Raw genomic sequence first — 22343 nt, 5'->3', positions numbered from 1 at the left:
TTTTTTTTTTTTAAATATACTCCATCACCCTATCTCTCTTGATTGGAGTATTTAGTCCATTTACATTCAAAATAATTATTGATAGATACGTATTTATTGCCATTTTGTAACTTGTTTGTGGTTGTTTTTGTAGTTTTTTTCTCTGATCCTTTAATGCTTTGCTGGCTTTCTTTAGTGATATACTTGGATTCCTTTCCCTTTATTTTTTGTGTATCTATTACTAGTTTTTGACTTCTCTTTACCATTAGGTTTTTATATATGATATCATCTGCATATAGTAGTCTGTATTAAGTTAATTGTTACTTAAGTTTGAGCCCATTCTTTACTTCTCTCCCTGCCACATTTTAGGTATCTGGTGTCATATTACACACCCTTTTGTTTTGTGGACTCCTTGATTGATTTTTACAGATATATTTATATTTACTGTTTTTGTATTTCCAGCTTTTCATACTCTCACCAATAGTCTTTCCTTTGCACTCAAAGAACCCCTTTAATATTTCTTGTAGGGCTGGTTTAGTGGTCATGAATTCCTTTAGTTTTTGTTTGTCTGAGTGACTCTTTATCTTTGCTTCTATTCTGAATGATAGCCTTGCTGGCAGAGTATTCTTGGCTGCAGATTTTTCCTTTTCAGCACCTTGTCTGTGTCATGCCACTCCCTTCTGGTCTGCAAAGTTTCTGCCTAAGAATCCCCTACTTGCATTATGGGGTTTTCTTTGTATGCAACTGTGTTCTTTTCACTTGTTGCTTTAAAAATTTTGTCTTTATCACTACTTTTTGCCGTTTTAATTACTATGTGTCTTGGTGTCGACCTCCTAGGGTTGATTTTGTTGGGGGATCTCTGTGTCTCCTGGGTCTAGGTATCTGTTTCCTTCCCTGGATTAGAGAAGTTTTCAGCTATTATTTCTTCAAATAAATTTTCTTCTCTCTTTTGTCTCTTCTTGTTCTGGGATCCCTCTAATGTGAATGTGATCGCACTTGATGGCATCACTGAGTTCCAAGACTATTCTCAATTTGCGTATTCTTTTTTCTCTCACTCAGCTTGATTGCTTTCCATTACTCTGTCTTCTAGGTCATTAATTCGTTCTTCTGCTCCTGTAGCCTGCTATTAATTCCATCAAGTATTTTTAATTTGATTTATTGTGTTCTTCATCATTTATTGGTTCTTTTTTATCTCTTTGTTAAGGGTCTCACTGATGTCTTCCTCTCTTCTCAAGTCAGTGAGTATCTATATAATCATTGCTTTCAGTTCTCTGTCAGGCATATTAGTTCTATCTGTTTTGCTTAGGTCTCTTGCTATGGTTTTTTTCCTGTTCTTTCAGTTGAGATATATTCCTCTGTCACCTCATTTTGTCTAACTCTGTGTGTCTGTTTCTATGTGTTAGGAAAGTGAGCTGCATCTCTTGATCTTGAAGATAATATCCATGTGAAGAAGAGATTCTGTAATGCCCTGCTGTGCAGTGTCCCATTCCTCAGGACCTGGTGCTTCAGGGAGTGTCTCCTGTATATATTGCCTGTGCCTGGCTGTTGTGTCTTGTGTGCGTTTTTCTTCAGTCCTGTCATCTGCAGACCTCCTTTTACCTGTTGTGGGCAGTGTTTGGTCCCAGCCAAAACTTCTGCTTGTGAAATGAGACCTGCTGCTGCTGTCACCAGTACTTAGGCCTTGCAGAACGCTCATGTTGGATACATGGTGTTGGCAAGGTTTGCACTGGTCTTCTGGGAGGAAGGGACCTGCAGGGCCGGGACTCAGGCAGTGTGACTGGGAAGGGCAGATTGCCCAAGCATGGAGGAGCGAGGCTTGTTGTGAGCAAGTTAGGTGGTGAGTGTTGGTGCTGACGTGGTTCTTACAGGTAGCCATGTGCTTTGTGCTGGGAGACAGGGGAGGGAAATGGCACCTGCCAGCACCTTTGTTCCTGGAGAGGTCTCTCTCCCTGCATCACTGCGTCTCTAGGACCTGCTCTGAGATGAGTAAATAACTCCCTCCTGTCTGCCCCAGGAGTTTTTCAAACTGTAGCTTCTATGCTGTATCTCTGGAGGCTGTTTGTCACTGGTCTTTTTTTTTTTTTCTTTTGAAAGAGGGAGCGAGCAGGGGAGAGGCAGGGAGAGGGAGAGATTGAATCCTAGGCAGGCTCAGCACTGTCTGTGCAGAGCGCAGTGCGGGGCTGGAACTCAGAAACCATGAGATCATGGCCTAAGCCCAAGTCGGATGCTTAGCTAACTGAGCCACCCAGGTACCCCTGTCATTGTCTCTTTTAGCATGGGACATCAACTTCCTTAGTTCTTAGGGCTCTCCCAGAGCTGAGCCTGCTGAGTTTTCAAATTCCAGCCTTTAAGTCCCACTGGCTTTAAGAACGCATGAAATTCAGCCCCTCTCACTTTTTTCTTTTTAAGATTTTTTTTCTTCTTCTTTTTTTAATGTTTATTTATTTTTGAGAGAGAGAGTGAGTGCACATGCGTGGGTAGGGTAGGGGGCAGAGAGAGAGGCAGACAGAGAATCCAAAGTGGGCTCTGTGCTGATAGTAGAGAGACCGACATAGGGCTCAAACTCACGAACCATGAAAAAATATTTAACTTCACTAAAATTTTTAAGTTTATTTATTTATTTTGAGAGAGGGAATGAGAATGAGTGGGGGAGGGGCAGAGAGAGAGGGAGACAGAGGATCCGAAGTGGGCTCTCTGCTGTCAGTGCAGTGAGGGGCTCAAACTCACAAACCTTGAGACCATGACTTGAGCCGAAGTGAGCCACCCAGGTGCCCCAGCCCCTCTCACCTTCAAAGCCAAATGCTATGAGGATTCATCTTTTATGTGCCGTCTCCCTGGTGTGCTAGTCTGTTTTTCCCCCTTCCTTGTACCACAGCTCCCCCCCTACTGCAGATAGCCATGGTCTGTTCTTCCAGATTGAGCCTTTGTCCTTCCTACCTTCTTTGATGTGGCTTCTACTCGATCTTTGGTTGCAGAGTTTGTTGTGCCAGTTTTTGGGTCATTTTCTGGGTTATTTTTGCTGATGTGAGCATTATCTAGTATCTGTGGGATGAGGCGAGCTTCTGGTCCTCCTACTCTACTATCTTCCCAGCCTCTGGTGCTAGTCTTTTTTTGACTGGCTTATTTTACTTAGCCTAATATCCTTAAGATTCATCCATGTTGTAGGACATGTCATAATTTCTTTCCTTTTAAAGTCTGGATACTATTAGTTTTTCTGTATATATCACATTTTTCTTATCCATTCATCCATTGATGGACACAGATTGCTTCCATGTTTTAGCTGTTGTGGATAATGCTGCTCTGAACATGGGTGTACAAATATGTCTTCAAGACCCTCCTGTCAGTTCTTTGGTGTATACCAAAGTGGAATTGCTGGATCATGTGGCAATTCTATTTTTTTTTTAATTTTTTTTTTTAACGTTTATTTATTTTTGAGACAGAGAGAGACAGAGCATGAATGGGGGAGGGGCAGAGAGAGAGGGAGACACAGAATTGGAAGCAGGCTCTGGGCTCTGAGCCATCAGCCCAGAGCCCGATGCGGGGCTCGAACTCACGGACCGTGAGATCGTGACCTGAGCTGAAGTCGGACACTCAACTGACTGAGCCACCCAGGCGCCCCTCTATTTTTAATTTTTAACTTTTTGAGGAGCTTCCATACTGTTTTTTACAGTGGCTGCTCCATTTTTTTAAATGTTTATTACTTATTTCTGAGAGAGAGAATGCAAGTGAGGGAGGTACAGAGAGAGAGGGGGACAGAGGATCTGAAGCGGGTTCCGTGCTCACAGCAGAGAGCCCAGCGTGGGGCTCAAACTTAGGAGTCATGAGATCGTGACCTGAGCCAAAGTTGGGTGCTCAACCGACTGAGCTACCCCAGTGTCCCTGTGGCTGCATCATTTTATATTCTTACCAATAGTGGACCAGGCTCCACTTTGTCCACATCCTTATCTCCTTTTTTTAAACTTAACTTTTTACTATCAGTTTTAAATGGTATTCTTTGACTCTCACCCATTAAATATGTAACAATCAATGATGTTACTTTACTTTCCTCCTTTTCTTTGCTCTCTCCTAACAGTTTTTAGTTGCATTTTTTATACTTTGTCAAAGCATGTACTGTTTACATATTGTCCTTCCCTCCATGATCCCAGTCGTGTTTTAGTTTTACGTCTACAATTGAGTATATAAAATGCTCACTGGAAGTCCTCTTGAAAAATTTTTCCAGACATAATTTGGTTAGGTAAAGCTAATCCTTTAATAGATTGCTCAGAAAGGGCACACGTGCATAGTATTTGTTAGGTTACATCATATTCAAACTGGGTTTTTCCCCAGTTTTAGTGATATAATTGACATGTAACATTGTCTGAGTATAAGGTGTACAACATATGATTTAATATGTATATATATTGCAAAGTAATGACCACAGTAACTTTAGTTAACGTTTATCATCTCATGTAGTTAATACAAATTCTTTTCTTGCCATTAGTGTTTTTAAAATTTATTCTCTTAGCAACTTTCAAATATACAATATAGTATTGTTAACTGTAGTCACCATGCTGTACATTATATCCTCAGAATATATAACTGGAAGTTTGTACTTTTTGACTGCCTTCACCTAATTCACCGCCAACTTCCACCCCCTGCCTCTGGCAACCACCAATCTATTCTGTCTTTATGAGTTCAGTTTTTTTAGATTCCACATAAAAGTGAGATTATACAGTATTTGTTATTCTCTGATTTATTTCAGTTAGCATAACACCCTCAAAGTCATTCATGTTGTTACAAATGGCAGGATTTCCTTCTCTTTTAAGGATGAATAACATTCGGGGCGCCTGAGTGGTTCAGTCGGTTGAGTGTCCGACTTCAGCTAGGGTCATGGTCTCGTAGTCTGTGAGTTTGAGCCCTGAGTTGGGCTGTGTGCTGACAGCTCAGAGCCTGGAGCCTGCTTTGGATTCTCTGTCTCTTTCTTTCTCTGCCCTTCTCCTGTTCACACTCTGTCTGTTTGTCTCTCTCTCAAAAATAAATAAACATTAAAATAATTTTTTTAAAAAAGGATGAATAACATTCCACTCTCTGTATATACACATCTCATTTTCTTTATCCATTTATCTGTTGATGAATAGTTCGGTTGTTTCCATGTGTTGGTTTTCATAAATGCTGGATGAACATGGGGGTGAAGATATCTCTTTGAGATAGTGGGTTTAGTGATTTCATTTCCTTTGGATATATGCCCAGAAGTGAGATTGCTGGATCATATGGCAATTTTAGTTTTTTAAAATTTAATTTAATTTTTTGAGGAAACTCTATGCTGTTTTCCATAGTGACTACACCAATTTACATCCCCACCAACAGTGCACGAGGCTTCCCTTTTCTCCACATCCTCACTAACACTTATCTCTTCTGTTTGATGGCAGTCATTCTGACAGGTGTGAGATGGTATCTCATTGTGGTTTCGATGTGCATTTCTCTGATAATTAGTGATAAGCACCTTTTCATGTACCCTTTTGCCATTTGTATGTCTTTGTAGGAAAAATGTCTGTTTAGTTCCTCTGCCCATTTTAAAATCAGATTGTTTTTTGTTTTTGAACTCTATGCTTTTTAAAATATATTTTGGATATTAACCCCTTATGACATATATAATTTTCAAATATTTTCTCCCATTTAGTAGGTTGCCTTTTCATTTTGTTGATGGTGCCCTTTGCTGTGCAGAAGCTTTTTAGTTTGATGTAGTCCCACCTGTTCATGTTTGCTTTTGTTGCCTTTGCTTTTGGTGTCAACCCCCCCCCCCCAAAAAAAAAATCATTGCCAAGACCAATGTCAAGGAGCATACCCCCAAAACTGCTTTTTGATGTCCTTGAAATTTGAAGTACAGCTTAGCAGGGTATAATATCCTTGGTTTCCATTTTCTTTCCTTAAGTTTCTTGAAAAGACTGCTCTACTGTTGTCTTGCTTTATATGTTATTTTTGAGAAATCTCATGTTAGTCTAATTCCCTTGCCTTTATCTTTGTGAATTGTTTTATCATTTTGCCTGGATGCCATAAAATTTTGTTTTGCTCTTTTTTTTTTTTTCTTTAAACAGTTTACAAGGGTATGTGTACAAATTGATCATTCTGGATCAGTTTTCTCAAGTATCTGATAGGCCTTTTCCATATGTAGATTCAGGCCTTTTATTTCTGGAAAGTTTTCTTGTGTTATAGTTACAATGTTAGTGCTGTCCCATTAATTTCATTTTCTTCAGTAGGGACACCAATAATACTAATGTTCTTTTCCTGTTACCCATTTCAGACAGTTTCTCTCTGACGCTTTTGCTTCTTTCTTTATGTCATTTTCATTCTCTTTATCATTTTCTTCCTTTTCTTCAACAACATTTATTGAGTTTTCATTAAAATCTATTCTCTCTCATGTGTGCCTTATAATTTATTTTTCTTTTTAAAAATTTAATGTGTTTATTTTTATTTTTGAGAGAGAGAGCATGAGCAGGGAGGGGCAGAGAGAAGGGGACAGAGGATCTGAAGCAGGCTCCACACTGACAGGAGTGAGCCTGATGTGGGCCTCGAACTCATAAACCTTGAGATCATGACCTCAGCCGAAGGTGGATGCTCAACCAACTGAGCCGCCTGGGTACCCCAGTAATTTAATTTTTCATTTCTTATATGATTTTGTCTTTTCTTCTATTGATGGAGTTCAACTCTAATTTCTTTCTGTTTTTGTGTGTTTTGATTTTTTGTTTTTGTATTTCTGACTCAAGTTTTTTTTCAGATCTTCAAATTCTTGTTTGGAGATATTTAATTCAGTTTGAAGTGAGTGCTGGTTTTTCCCAACTCCATGATTGGTTCTGGGAGAGAAAACTATCAACAGAAAACCTTTTGTTTGTATTTTTCTGATTGTTGCAATACTTTAGTAGGCATATACTTACTTTTGTGTCTCTTCCTTCTGTGAACAAAGTGTGTCTAGTTTTAAGGTTCTTCTGCTGCTCTTCCCTATTCTGTTCAGTTTTTTTTTTATTTTTTTTTTATGAATTTGTGGTTTTGGTGGTGCAGGAAAAGGGTAGAAGAAGGGTTGGTATGTCGTGTTCCCATTTTGTTTCTGTAGGATGTGTAATTAATTTCTCCCTCTTATTGCCTTTTTTCCATTAAATGCCTTGTCTGCAAGAGTTACCACCTCCTCTCTCTATCTGTATATGCAAGTTCCCGCCAGAAGCACTGTTTCTGGGGGGCTACCACTGCTGGTTCAGTGGTTTCTAGATACTTTCACATCACTAGAGCTATGAACTATTAAGTCCTAACCTTGTGTTCAGTATTTTCACCTTAATTATTTTACTCTTTGGGGTAATTCTGTATGTGTTTCCTCTGAATTTTTTGTACCCCTGTGCTCTTTTTCATTGAATCTTCATAGCCTCCTTTCACTCTCTGTATCCACAGACTAGAAGGTAGAGAATTTATTTGTTTTCCTTTACTTATACCTAACTTAAAGGTTGCTGTAATCTCTGCCTCTTAGTAATGATAATGTTGAAGGCACGAGTCCTGTGTGGTTTTATTTATTCTCCTTGTTTATTTTCTATCTGTTTGGGGAAGCTGAGAGAGATTAGTAATCAGGCTACCTCCATTGTTCTATAAGCTCAAAAGATCCAGTAATCCCTAGTTTCATATAATTTTATACCTGAAAAACCCAAGAGTCAAGTGAAAAACTACTACAGATAGTAAAAAATACAGTTTTGTAGTGAGGTATAAAATTAGCAAATAGAAATCTGTAACTTTATTACATACAAACAGCTTGGAGGCTATGATGGAGAATTCCATGTATAAAAGGACAACAGCCAGCTAAAACAACAACAACAAAACCTGGGGATAGCTATAAAAAGAAATGTATAAAACATAGTGTGTTGGTTTCCTAGGGCTGCCATAACAAAGTGCCACACACTAGGTGGATTAAAACAATAGAAGTTTATTCTCTCACTGTTTTATAGGCTAGAAGTCAAAATCAAACTGTTGGCAGGACCATCCTTCCTCTGCTGCCTTTAGGAGAGGATCCTTCCTTGTCTCTTCCAGTTTTTGGTAGCTCCAGGCATTTCTTGATTAGTGGCAGTATAACTCCCGTCTCTGCCTCCATCTCTACATGGCTGACTTCTCTTTGTGTCTTTGTCTTTATCTCTTCTGTTCTTTTTTACTTTTTTTAAGGTTTATTTATTTTTTGAGAGAGAAGGAGAGACCGAGTGTGAGCAGGAGAGGGGCAGAGAGAGGGAGTCGCGGAATCTGAAGCAGGCTCCAGGCTCCAAACTGTCAGCATAGAGCCTGAAGTGGAGCTTGAGCTCATGAACCGTGAGATCATGACCTGAGCTGAAGTCACACGCTTAACCGACTGAGCCACCCAGGTGCCCCTCTCTTCTCCTGTTCTAAAGAACACTAGTCATATTGGATTAGGAGTCACCCTAATTCCAGTGTGCCCTCACCCTATCTTGATTCCATCTACAAAAACCCTAATTTCCAAATAAGGTCACAATCATAGGTATCAGGGATTAGGAATTAGGAATTGGACATATCTTTTTGCAGGACACAGTTCCACCCATAACACCTACGTGAGGAAAAATTGTAAATATCCCTGAAGGGCATAAAGCAGATTTAAATAAATGGAAATATATACTCTGTTCTTAGGTAAGAGGACTCAACATTTTTAAGATGTGAAACTTCTAAATTAAGTTAATTTAGGGAGGATTGACATCCAGTAAAAACACTGACAAGTTTTTGGTTTTTGTTTTTTTCTTAGAATTGGAGATGCACATTGCAAAGGCTAAATCAAGAAGTAGACAAGTAGGGGTGCCTGGGTGGCTCAGTTGGTTAAGTGATCGACTCGATTTTGGCTCAGGTCGTGATCTCACAGTTATGAGATCTGAGACCCATGTTGGGCTCCATGCTGAGCAGGGAGCCTGCTTGAGATTTTCTTACCCTCTCTCTCTACCCTCCCCCTTTCAAAATAAACATAAAAAAAAAAAGTAGACAAGTAATGATCATCAAATAAACTGAAAAAGAACAAAAAAATTGCAAGTAAATGTCATCTAAAAAATCTTTTAATAAACACTAATAAACATTCTGTACTGGTGAAGCTATGGCGAAACAAGTACTTTTATATACTGCTGGTTGGGATGCAAATTTTCACACCTGTTGGGGACAATTTAGCAACATTTCTATAAGTGTATATATATCATTAGATCAAAGAATTCCACATACAAAATTATGTGTGTATAAGGTTATTCATTGAGCCATTGCTTATAATAGGAAAGATTGGAGACCCAAATTCTAACAAGAGGGAACTGGTTAAATGTTATATTACAGGCAGTTGTAAAAGGAAATAAGGATATTCTCTTTGTACTGATTTGGCAAGATCTCAATTGTTAAGTGTAAAAAAAGCAAGATACAGAACTAAATGTTAGCTTTTTTAAAAAATAGGAAAACTAGACCATTTTCATTTTACCTGTATATGCTTAAAAAAACCTGGGGCAGAGGGGCGCCTGGGTGGCACAGTCGGTTAAGCGTCTGACTTCAGCCAGGTCACGATCTCGCGGTCCGGGAGTTCGAGCCCCGCGTCGGGCTCTGGGCTGATGGCTCAGAGCCTGGAGCCTGTTTCCGATTCTGTGTCTCCCTCTCTCTCTGCCCCTCCCCCGTTCATGCTCTGTCTCTCTCTGTCCCAAAAATAAATAAACATTGAAAAAAAAAAAACAAAACAAAACCTGGGGCAGATACATCAGAAACTTAAGTATTGAGACTTGTCCATACAGAGGTATAAATGAGATAGGTAGGAAATAGGCAGATGGAGGAATAACATTGGGAGAATGACGTTTCACTCTGTACCTTTTTGTACTTTCTACCTTTCCTGTCCTCTTTTTTTTTTAAATCAATGTTAATTTTTGTTTATTATTAAATATTTAGTAAATACTAAATAAATCAAATTAAAATTATGCAGTAATTATCTTTAAGGATGGGAGCTCATGCACGTAAGACAAATGTTCTTATGACCTGCCATTTTCCCAGAAGTTGCTTTTAGATCATTTTAAACTGTGTAGTATTTAGTTTATATCTTCAACATTTGTAAATAACACAAACCTTCAATCTCCTAAAAATCTTAAATGTAAAATGAAAACTGCTTGGAACTCATGATATCTTTTCATGATATCATCAAACATATATATAGTAACATCTCATTTCTGTAAACTTTATTGTAAATTTTGGTTCTCTGTGACCTTGGGGAAGTTATTTAAGCTTTCTGACTCAGTACCTCTCCCCCACCACTACCCCCTAAAATGGAATAACTATTCTGCACAGTTATTTTGAGGACTTATATAGTAAATAGCTCTTATGATGATGCTGATTTTAAAATTGTTTCATTTTCATTTGAATATAGATTAGGTACCTATATAAGTACAGTGGTATTCCAAATGACAATTGGAAATTGTACTATTTTCCTCACAGATTACTCCTTTTTGATTGCCTCCAATTTTGTCTTTGTGCACTCTTGGGTAAATTGAACGTTTGATGCTTGCACAGTTCTTTGTACAGTACTTTGTCTAAATTTGTTACTACCTAAATGATATTTTAAAAACTCACCTGGCGGGGCACCTGGGTGGCGCAGTCGGTTAAGTGTCCGACTTCAGCCAGGTCACGATCTCGCGGTCCGGGAGTTCGAGCCCCGCGTCGGGCTCTGGGCTGATGGCTCAGAGCCTGGAGCCTGTTTCCGATTCTGTGTCTCCCTCTCTCTCTGCCCCTCCCCCGTTCATGCTCTGTCTCTCTCTGTCCCAAAAATAAAAATAAAAACGTTGAAAAAAAAAATTTAAAAAAAAAAACAAAAAACTCACCTGGCCTGTTGTGATGGATCAAGTTGGGATAAGTCTTAACATTTGTATTACTAATCTAAAGCTGTGTTGATCTGGAAATGTGACTTTGCTGAAGAGCGTATGTGCAACCAGTGATTGAATCCGTGTTGTCATTGTACATAAATGAATAATGGTTTAAAATTTGGCTTGCACTGCTTGCAAAAAAAAAAAAAAATTTTGGCTTGCACTAAAGAACCTTTCTGTTAGGTCTTGGCACGATTTTGAGATGTGATTTTGTTTTAAATTTGGGTGATATCTTCTAAAATTGCTTCTTTGATCAGGGTAGACTTGTTTTCAATGAGTGAGAACTGGTAATAAATGTTATAATCTATGAAAATGTTTGAAACAAATATATCACTTAGGTTTCAATATAGAAGCACATATAAGGAACATGTCATAAGTCCCAATTTTGTCAGGGAATAAGGAAGGAATTGTACTTCAGTGAATTTACTTGGTGAAATGTAATTCTATGTCTAATCTTTCTTTAGTATTAAGCTATCAGTTATGAATTACTTTGCTAATGTACTCATCCCTAACACTAGCTAACCATTTGTTCCCCTATTACTGCATCTTTTCTACTGGATATAATTGGCTTGACGCCTGAAAATCAAGATAAGCAAATTTAATAAGAATTTTATGTTAATTAAAATTAATAACATGAAGGAAAGCCTGAGGACTTGACTTACTGACTAGTGCATGGGTTTTGTGAAAGCTAACTTGAAGGCTGGAGACCTTTTTTTTTTTTTTTTTTCCTCTCATTTCTGGGATTTGCTTTGAGTTTTGTTTCTTTGAGTCAAGTTTGTTAGATAAATGGATTATGGATGGTAATTATAAACTTATCTGATGTACCCAAGAAGTGAGCGAGCATTTCAGTTACTAAAGAATTCCAGAATATAGCTGATATTGCTAGTTTTTAAATAATCAGGATGCAAGTAATTTCTACATAATCTTTGGTGAACATAATTTAGTGTCTCTCTGGTTCAGATGTTTGGCTCCCTGCTTAAAATCTTTTTGAGGCTTCCCACTAATCAGATGTCGTTTCACTGTGCACCTTTTTGTTCTTTCTGGCTTTTGTGTCATCTCTTAGCAGCCCTCCCATTTGCCCTATGTTTTCAGGTACCTAGATCTTCCTTCAGTTTCTGCAACTTCCCATAGGCTTTTCTTCCCATGAGCATTCATCTCCCTGTGCTGCTGGTTGTTCCCTCTGGCTATGTTGTACCCTCTGTCTTTGCCTCTGGTTTACAAACTTTGCTTGTTTGTTGAGTTTGGCTCAGACTTCACTTCCTGAAAGAAATCTCTAAAACCACTGGAGGCCCAGTCCTTTAGTGTACATATTTCCTTTGCATCTTTTTTGCCTACTGTAGTAGCACCTACAGTAATTGTCATAAAGTAGTTAATTATAAAATGCATGTTTAATGCCTAAATGTAGGTTCCACAAAGGCAAGGACTGTTATTGTTTCTTGTAGTATCTTTAATGCTCAGCCTAGTGTTTGACATGCAGCAGACATTCAGTAAGTATTTATTGAATAAGTAAATGAATGAGTAGCGCTGAGACAACATTATTCATCATTTCACTGCATGTCTGTAGAAGACTGTTAAAAGTTGTTATTGATTGCTTATAGTATTAATCAGTTTTTATTGTTGCTCAGGATCCTGAATAAAAGCTTATGTAACACTGGAAAATTTTTTTCAACTTAAAAAATAAGCAATGAACATAAAACCAATTTTCTTTTCCTTTTTTTTAATTAAAGATTTTTTTTTTAATGTTTATTTATTCATGAGAGAGAGACAGACTGCAAGCAGGGGAGGGGCAGAGAGAGAGGGAGACACAGAATCTGAAACAGGCTCCAGGCTCTGAGTTGTCAGCATAGAGCATGCGTGATACAGGGCTTGAACCCATGAACCGGGAGATCATGACCTGAACCAAAGTGAGACCCTCAGCCGACTGAGCCACCCAGGTGCCCCTCTTTTCCTTTGTAAAATGTTGATGGTTCTTTGGAAGAGTAGCTTTTGGTAAAAGTGTTTTTCAGATTTTACGCTTGTGTACTGTTGTTTTCACCTTAAAAATTAGTGAAATTAAATATGTCCTTTTATAAATATTTTTCTTATAACAAAAAAAAAATTAATGAACAAATACACTGCTGGATCCAAAAAAACCTTTCTGTTCATGGTAGAAAATTGTCACTCAAAATTATCCTATATAGCTTAATGACATTTCAGAGGTGTAAATATGTTATATGGTTAAAAATCTTTTCATTTTCTGCTTTCAAGTCATTGTTAGATGAGATTATCATTCTATTTATTTATTTATTTATTTAAGTAGTCTCCACACCCAACATGACCGACCCCAAGATCAGGAGTTGCATGCTCTTCTGACTGAGGCAGCCAGGTGCTCCGAGATTATCATGCTATTAAAGGATGAAAAAAATAAAATATTGAGTATGTAATTCATCAAATAAATATTTTCTTTAAAACAAACAAAAAACAAATATCACTTGAGTTCCAACCATGTACCAGACACTGGGTATATATAATAGTGAACAGATAGGGTCACTGTCCTCATGAAACTTATACTTTAGTTGTCAGACATAGGCCACATTCTGATAATTGCACAAATAAATAGATAATGACAAGCTGGTGTGTACTGTGAAAGAAGAACGTACGAGAGGGTAAATAGAGGGAGACCCTGACCTAATCTGGTAGCAGGAGAGGGACAGTTTTCCCTGTGGAAGTGACATTGAGAAGAAATCTAAAGGATAGAAATTAACTTTGGTGAATATTTCAGGCTGAGGAAACAGCATGTGTGCTGAGGCAGGAGGAGCATGTTTTTGAGGAACTGACAGAAGACCAGTAGAATTAGATCAGAGAGAGGAAGTGACTCAACACAGAGATGGAGAGGTAGTCGGAGACCAGATCAAACATTAAGGATTGAGTCATTAAAATGTGATTACTGACACCAGTTTGTAGCCTTAGGAAATCTAAATGTCCATCGCTAGGGGACTATATCATAAATTACGATACAATGATGTAAAGAAATACTATGTAGCTATAAAAAAATGAAGTTTACTTATGTACTCAAAAATAAAGAAAATTTCAATTTAATATTGAAATTAAAAAAGAGAAAGAACTAAAAAAGGTTAAAACCTGACCCAAAGATATGTGACCTGTGTCATATGAAACTTTCAAGGATGTTGTTGGTGTAGTAAATTATCCTTTTGTATACATGTATTGTAATAGTAATTGCATGTTTTGTTATATTTTGAGAATCTATTATATCTCAAGTCAGATATATTATGGAAATTAGCATAACAATTAAGAACATGTCTACTGGTCTGAGATCCCAGGTTGATATACCGGCATTGCCATTTACACAGTTGGTTAACCAGGCAAGTTACTTCAACTCTCTAAAGCTCAGTTTTGTCATCTTAAACATGTAATAATATTTATCTGATAGAGTTGTGGTATGAATGGTATGAAATCATGCCTGTGAAGCATTTAGGAGAGTGTTTGGAAATGCTCATCACCTAAGAAAGAGTTACATACTACCACTTTGTATGAAAATATCTTCTCATTAATACCACTTACGGGAGTCAAGAGTGCAGAAAGAGAACACCGAAGGATGTTATACCCAAAGCTTATTGTAGTTGCCTCTGAGAGGTGGGATCATGGCTGATTATTTGTTTCTTTAGATATTTGATTATTGTTTTGTATGTTCTCCAGACTTTGAAACATGGGCATGTTTTTAAAATTAGTAATGTCTTCATTTAAATATGCTCCCTTTGCTGAAATGTAATTTTTTCATAGCCTCTTTTTCAGCAGTGTTAGAAAGTCTACATACCCAGATTTAGGTGATGTTAATCCTACAGACTTACCCATAATTATTCCTTCTCCTTATTTTGATTAGTGCTGTACCATTTTAAAAGGCTTTGTGGCCAGAGCTGCTAATTGTGATTGGGAAGGAAAAGGATTTGCATTTTGAGACCATCTGTGGGAGTTGCATTGTTTGAAACTGACAAGAGATCATGGCAGATGGTGAGGTCACAAAGATTGACTTTTTGAGCTTGACATAATGTGTTCATGAAGCTGGAAGAAGAAATCCAACTTATTTTTTAACCAACTGAAGAGTTTAGTGACAGGAAAAAGTATACAGTTGTTGAGCTAGGATAAAACATAATGCATCAGTGCACATGGCTGGTTTATCTTTGAAAATCACCAGTGCCACCAAAGATGGCAATTTCTTGAAATATTCAGTGCCATGTGTATTTACTTTCTAGATACTTGGTTTTAATCATATGTTGCAAATAAATTTTAGATTGAAGACAATGTTTAAAAGCAAAAGCTTTAAAAATACTTAGAAATGTACATTTTTATTTATTATTTATTTACTTTTTTAAAAAAGTTTATTTTGAGAGAGACAGAGACAGTGCGAGTGGGGAAGGGGCAGAGAGAGAGAGGGAAACAGAATCCTTAGCAGGCTCTGCACTGTCAGCGTGGAGCCTGATGCAGAGCTTGAACCCACAAAACCGTGAGATCATAACCTGAGCCGAAACCAAGAGTCAGCGCTTAACCTACTAAGCCACCCAGGTGCCCTAGAAATGTGGTTTGTTTGTTTGTTTGTTTATGTATTTATCTAGTATTTAAAAATTTTTTTATTAGAAATGTGTATTTTTAAATCAAAGGCTATACGCTCTCACTCAAAGGCAGTATAGCATACTTCTTCATTTTTAATTGAATGAGGCAGATCTCTATCATAATCCCATTTCTTTTTATAACATTTTTCTTAATGTAATTTTACATAATTTAAATTACATTTGAAGGGTTATGCTTGCTCTTTCATCTACTACGATGTCTTCAGTGCCTAGATTAGTGCCTTGCACATAGTGTTCAGTGCTTACTGAATGAATAAATAAATCAATGAATAAAGTTATTGCCTACTTTTGTTAATTTTAGAAGAGTTTTTCTTAACCACAATTAGACACATTATTTCCTTTTTAAACTAGATTTATGGTGTGGTATTTTTTACTTCTACTACATGTGAATTATGTATTATTTACTTTGGAAGAAGAAACCTTAATTTGTCATGAGAAAACAGCAAACTACTTTTTTCTCTAACATTGAGGGCTTACACTGTGCTAGGCCATGTGTTATCTTGACTTGTTGAATTAAGTGCTATTTATTACTATATTAAAGATGAAGAAATTGAGGCACAGAGAGGTTAATGTAAATTTACTCAAGAAATCCATGTGCTTTGGCTCTGTTTCAAACATTTATCATTTAGGTAACATTTAGAGGTTTTAATTTGTACTTAGTTCTGGTGAGAGGATACAAAGGGAATACTAAACAAAATTAAGTTAAAGTTAATTAATGTGGTTAAGAAGTATTTTATTGGTAGCCACTTGTTATTGTGTGCTGAAATAATAACGCTCTGTTAGTTTTTTTCTTTTAGTTGGGTGAATATCACAGTGTTGCTCAATAGCCCAGCCATTAGGAAATACAGTACCATACTGAATACTGAATATTGTAATGAAGCTAGAAGCAATTCTGACCATTACAACCATATTCTGGAATGAAGAAATGGGAGAAGGGAAAAAGGACATTTACTAGTTGAATCTGGTAGCTCAACCCAATGATGTCTGCTTATATTTCACTGACCAGGATTATGGCATACAATCAGCACATCTGAAAGGGAGAGTGAGAATGTAGTACTTTTCTTTAGTTGGGCATATTGCCACCTTCAACTTCTCCTAAGGAAGAAGAGGGAAAGATACTGGATAGGCAACAATATCTGCCTTAGATAGATCTAGCAGGTTTCTAAAATTTAACAGGAACTTTGAATGGAAAACCCTTCCTTATTTTTTGTTGTACATTTAGGGGCACCTGGGTGGCTCAGTCGGTTAAGCTTCTGACTTCGGCTCAGGTCATGATCTTGAGGTTCGTGGGTTCGAGCCTTGCCTTGTGTGTGGCTCTGTGCTTACAGCTTGGAGCCTGGAGCCTGCTTTGGGTTCTGGGTCTCCCTCTCTCTCTCTACCCCTCCCCCACTTACACTCTGTCTCTCTCTTTTTCAAAAATAAATAAACATTAAAAAAATACATTTCAGGGGCGCCTGGGTGGCTCAGTCGGTTAAAACGTCCGACTTCAGCTCAGGTCATGATCTCGCGGTCCGTGAGTTCGAGCCCCGCATTGGGCTCTGTGCTGACAGCTCAGAGCCTAGAGCCTGTTTCAGATTCTGTGTCTCCCTCTCTCTCTGACCCTCCCTCATTCATGCTCTGTCTCTCTCTGTCTCAAAAATAAATAAACGTTAAAAAAAAAAAAAAGAATAAAAAAATACATTTCAATAGGTCAGAAGGTAATCTTAGAAATATTTAAAATTGACTTTTCATGGGATGCCTGGGTGGCTCAGTTGGCTAAGTGTCCGACTTCAGCTCAGGTCATGGTCTCGTGGTTCATGAGTTCAAGCCCCATGTCGGGCTCTGTGCTGACACCTTAGAGCCTGGAGCCTGTTTCAGATTCTGTGTCTCCCAGAACTTATTTCTGCGCCTCCCCTGCTCGCACTCTGTCTCTCTCTCTCTCAAAAATAACTAAACATTAAAAAAATTTTTTTAAATAAAATAAATAAAATTGACTTTTTGTGATTAGGAATGTTCAGTGTTTATGAATAAAATTTGGTGTATTAACTTGGTGGATCTGATGATTTTCATTTGGACAGATTGTACCTAATTTACTGCTTAACATAACCCTGAAAAACTCAGTATACCTGTTTTTCAAATGAGGACACTGAAGCTCAAAGTGGTTAAGTCACTTTGTTCAAGGTCACACAGCTAAGTGTCAGAGCTGAGATTGAGCCTAAATTAAAAAAAAATCCATGCTCAGGGTGTCTGGGTGGCTCAGTTGGTTGAGTGTCCAACTCATGTTTCCCACTCAGGTCATGATCTCACCAGTTTGTGGGATGGAGCCCCATGTCGGGCTCTGTGCTGAGCGTGAAGCCTACTTAGGATTCTCTCTCTCCCTCTGTCTCCTCTGCTCTTGCATGTGTGGACTCTCTCTAAAATAAATAACATTTTTAAAAAGTTAAAAAATAAGAAAAGTAAGAATACTTTTTTTTTTTTTTTGCCTACAAAGTTTTACTTATAGATTCCAATTCTAGTGTATGAGATGGACATTTTGGAGTTCCTGTTTCTTCAAGCTCCTATTGTTTATGGTCTTTTCCAAATTAAATTTTATTTTTTCCTTCCCCTTAAATTTCTTTATTAAAGCTTTAATTTTGAAATGATGGTAAAATAAGAGGAAAGTTGGCAAAAGTAGGGCAAATAACTTCTAAATACCCTTTTCTCAGATTAACCAGTTGCCAACATTTGCCACATTTGTTTTATCATTCCCACTTTATCTCTATATACAGATTATATATATTTTTTCATCATTTGAAAGCTAGTTGCTGCTATCATACCTTTCCACTTCTAAATATTTTGGTGTATGTTTTCTAAAAACAAGCACATCCACCTAAAAATCCCCATGGTCCTCTGATCAAAAGCAGGAAATGGAACACTGAAACAATACTATTATCCAGTCTGTGGACTCTATTTCAATTTTTCCAGTAGCCCTAATAATGGTGTTCATAAGTAAGTATTTTTTTCTGGTCCAGAGTCCACTTCAGGCTCATACTTGGAATTTAATTTTTATGTGATTTTTGTCTTTTTAAATCGGGACTGTTAGTCAATTTTTTTTATTTTTTCTTTCATGACAGTAACATTTTTGAAAAGTTCACCTGTTATTTTATAGAATGACCCTCCATTTAAATTTCTCTGATATTTCCTCATGATTAGATTTAGGTTATGCATTTGGATGGAAATACCTCAGAAGTGATATTATATCCATCTCAGTGCACTTGTGGAGACGCGTGATGTTGGTTTGTGCCACTGTTGGTGGTTATTTGATAGGTTTGATTACTTTGGCTATGCGGTGTGTGTCAGGTTTCTTCACTGTAAAATTTGAATTAGTAGATATTTTGTGGGGTGATATTTCAAGACTGTGTAAATATCCTTTTTCTCACCCACTAGTTGTAGTATCCAATAATGATCCTTGTCTAATCAGTTATTATGATGTTTACAAATTGGTGGTTTTCTTACGTCGTTATTCCTTTCTATTTACTAGTTGGTATTGAATTGCAAAGAAGAGCTTTCCCTTCCTCCTCATTATTTCGTTTAATCTGCTTTTTATCAGTATGCAGTCCTGGATCGTTACTTTATTCAAAGAGTTTATAGTCATAATCAGTTACTGTCACTGTATACTTTTGTGCTCAGTTGTTCCAGATTGTCCAGTTGTAGGCCCTTTAGGCTGGCTCCTGTATACTTTTGATATATCGCCATCATTTCTTGAGCTCTTCCTTACTGTACAATAAAATGTTCTAGTCATATCTTGTACATCTCCTGCCCCAGCTCTGGAATTGGCTATTTCTCCAATAAGCCTTGGTGTTTCTTTCATTGCATTATCTAAAGTAACATAGTATGATATTTCAAAGCCCAGGTTTTATCACTTGTTAGCTGAGTTGATTGGTCAAATTTTTTAACTTCTGTAAGCCCAAATTTTTATCTGGAAAATGAGGGTTAAAATGGTATATGTCTCATAGTGTTGTGAAGATTAATTTGAATGATCCCCTTAAAGAACAATGCATGTTACTTGGTAAATATGACATGAACATTGCCTATTATTATTGTTATTATATTACTGTTCCCTCTCTTTTCCCCTTTTAACAGGATGTTCTTTTAAGGAGTTATTGAAGACGAAGTTTTTTTGTTTTTGTTTTTTGTTTGTTTTTTAATGGCTTTACAGAATTTTAAATCGAATACAGTTTGACATGACGGCAAAAAATGTAAGTATTTGTAAATTTTTAAATGTAAGTATTCTTAATGTGAGTTGTACTTTTCCCTATGTACATTTTCTTCACTATTCTAATTAATCAAGTTCATTTTACTGGCATTAATTTATAATTGTTTTTGTTTATGCATAGAACAAGATAGTAAACTTTAGTGCTGTTGAATATAGCATTCTACTGGACACAGTAGCATTCTTATAAATTGCTGCCAAGTTGTGTCTTCTCAACAGCTGCAAAATTTCCATCTGTAGAAAGTTTCCCACCCCTCTCCTTTTTTGGTACTGTAATAAATTTGTTTTCGTGCTTGCTGGAGATTTTTACTTAGAAGATCACTGTTTTCTTTGGCCCAGTTTTTTTCTTGTGGACATAAGGGAATATGTATACTGGATATTGTTCAAAAGAAGCTTGCTATCTTCCATGAGATGATTCCTGAGGGGACATTAGATTTTGGATTTTTTGGAGAACTCGTTCAGTTTGTTTCCTCTGCTTGAGGCTATCATTTCTGAATCTACTTCCTTTCAAGTTATTTTCTTATTGTCAGGCTGTATCAATGGATTTGTTTCCAGTTATGTGAGGATTATGCTAGAAAATAAATACTACAACATTTAGGGAAATAACTTACAATTGCTTTACTGTTCCCAGATTGTGATGTTGGAATCTTTGATTGCATGTAACAGAAACCAGCTTAGGCTACCTTAAAAAGGGAATTTATTATAAAGATACAGGAATGTCTCAAACAATTTATGAGTAGGAATTTAGTGGGCCCTCAGAAAGATCTGAGTACAGGAACTTGAAATCTACCAGGAACTGAAGCAGTGTTTAGTTTTCATTTATTAACTCTGCTTGTCTGTGTGCATCTGCTTCATACTCTCTCCCTCTCTCTCTGCAAATCATGCTCCTTAGTTTTCCAGGCAGCATCTCAATATATGTGTTACAGAGCCAGCCTGTTCAGAGAGAGAGAGGTGTGAAGGAAAGGAAGGAGGCAGCTTGACAGATCCTGTCTGCCCACGTGAGCTCCAATTCCAAACTCCTTGGGGTGGACCTCTGACACTGCTCAAGTGTGATGTCTACTAGTGGTTTAGTTAATCGTGACCAGGAAGAGCCAGCATTCTATTGTGTGGAAAGGTCTTTTGTAAGCCAGACAGTTCCAAATACTGCCTGTTATACATCTAAAGAATAACATTAAAAAAAAAAAAACACCTTAATTATTTATCTCTATTTTCCTATTATTAACTTTGCTTTTGACATGCTATAAGTAGCTGTAAGCAGATATAGATTTTGTTTCATTATCATTTAATTAATTTCATTAGGATAAATTATCAGGAGTAGTAGGCTTTAATCTAAGACTGTTACATATTTGTTAAAGTGCTGTTGGGGGGAAAGAAGAAACAAAGTTTTAGTCTGTGTATAGGGAATTTTCTTATAGGATATTATCCTGATTTTTTTTTTCTCCTTTAGAAAAAGGGGAGGTAAAAGTTACCCTGAACCACAAGATGGTTAACATTCAAATAGCAAGCATATTTTGGCTTAAAATGTGCCTTGAATCATATATCATCTTCTTAGTCATATGTACAATTCACTATATTAAAAGTTGTTTCCCTAAAGTAGCATAAAACATTTGAACCAGTGATGATTATACTCCCATTATTTTGTTTGTATATTTGGAAGAAATCAAACAGTGAGCAACATATTTCTCTTTCTGCTATGGCATCCTAGGGGGAGAGGGATAAGTGATGAGCTGATGGTCTTTTGATACCTTTGAGTTAGGGACATGGAGAAGTCAAACCTCACATTAGGCTAATGTATGTGGGAAAGAATTGGAATAGACTGTCTGAAAATAGCCAATCAAGTTTACTACCTATTCTGCAATAGATACGAACATTTTTGTGGCTTTTAATATGTTTTGTCAAGATACTTACTGAAAGGATTATACTAGTTCACAGTGCCACAAACAATTCATTCTCCTTCTTCCCCCACCCACCAAATATATGTACCTGATCCTGTTCTAGGCTCCTGCCTTCTTTGGGCTTATTGTGTAGTGAGAGAAGACAGTGAATACATATATACTGTCAGGTAATGATAAATGTCACGAAGAAAAATAAAATAGGGTAAGAAGAAAGAGGGTGATGGTAGCAAGGGAGAGCTCTTTCAACTCAGGTGTTCAGAGAGTTCTCTTTAAGGGCATGACATTCAGACAATGCTCTTGAGTCTCAATCCAAGAAGAAGCCAATCATATGAATATATGGGAAAAGATCATTCCAGGTAGAGGCAGGAAAAGGTGTGGTTGTTTAAGAAACAGCAAGATGACCAGTTTTATAAGTGGAACAGACTAAGCAAGGGATAGTGGTAGGGGATGAAGTCAGAAGGGAAGCAGGGGCTGGATCATGTGGACCCTCAAGGACTGGGGCATTGGGTGTGTATTTGAAATGTCAGTAAGGAGCCATTAGAGATTTGGTGGATAATTGCATGACCTGACTTACCATCTTAGAAAGTTTGTCCTGACTGCTGAGTCAATAGATTGAAGAGGGGCGTAGTAGAAGCAGGAGACTCATTTGGCACTTAACTCAGTAGTTCAGACACACACGCAGGTCTTAGAGAGGCATTAGTAAACACATACTCAAATATTTACATCCTTA

The 22343-nt window shown here is 37.3% G+C and overlaps 1 protein-coding gene across 5 annotated transcripts in view; it reads left to right on the top strand.

Moving 5' to 3' along the window:
• The window catches only part of TFDP2 (transcription factor Dp-2), a 174862-nt gene that overhangs the window by 28798 nt on the left and 123721 nt on the right, over positions 1 to 22343 (top strand). For 3 of the 5 annotated variants that reach the window (XM_047874566.1, XM_047874567.1, XM_047874565.1), the window contains exon 2: positions 19589 to 19704. The exons of 1 other annotated variant lie outside the window; for it this stretch is intronic. In XM_047874566.1, coding sequence (XP_047730522.1) covers positions 19690 to 19704 — 15 coding nt within the window. In that variant the 5' untranslated portion in view covers positions 19589 to 19689. Of the gene's footprint in view, positions 1 to 19588; positions 19705 to 22343 lie in introns of those variants that run through there. One more of the 5 variants, XM_047874568.1, reaches the window with a different exon arrangement.

Source organism: Prionailurus viverrinus, chromosome C2, assembly GCF_022837055.1.
Source record: "Prionailurus viverrinus isolate Anna chromosome C2, UM_Priviv_1.0, whole genome shotgun sequence".
Classification (NCBI taxonomy): Eukaryota; Metazoa; Chordata; class Mammalia; order Carnivora; family Felidae; genus Prionailurus; species Prionailurus viverrinus.
The sequence above is the reverse complement of the archived record's forward strand: the minus strand, read 5'-3'. Positions and strand labels throughout refer to the sequence as shown.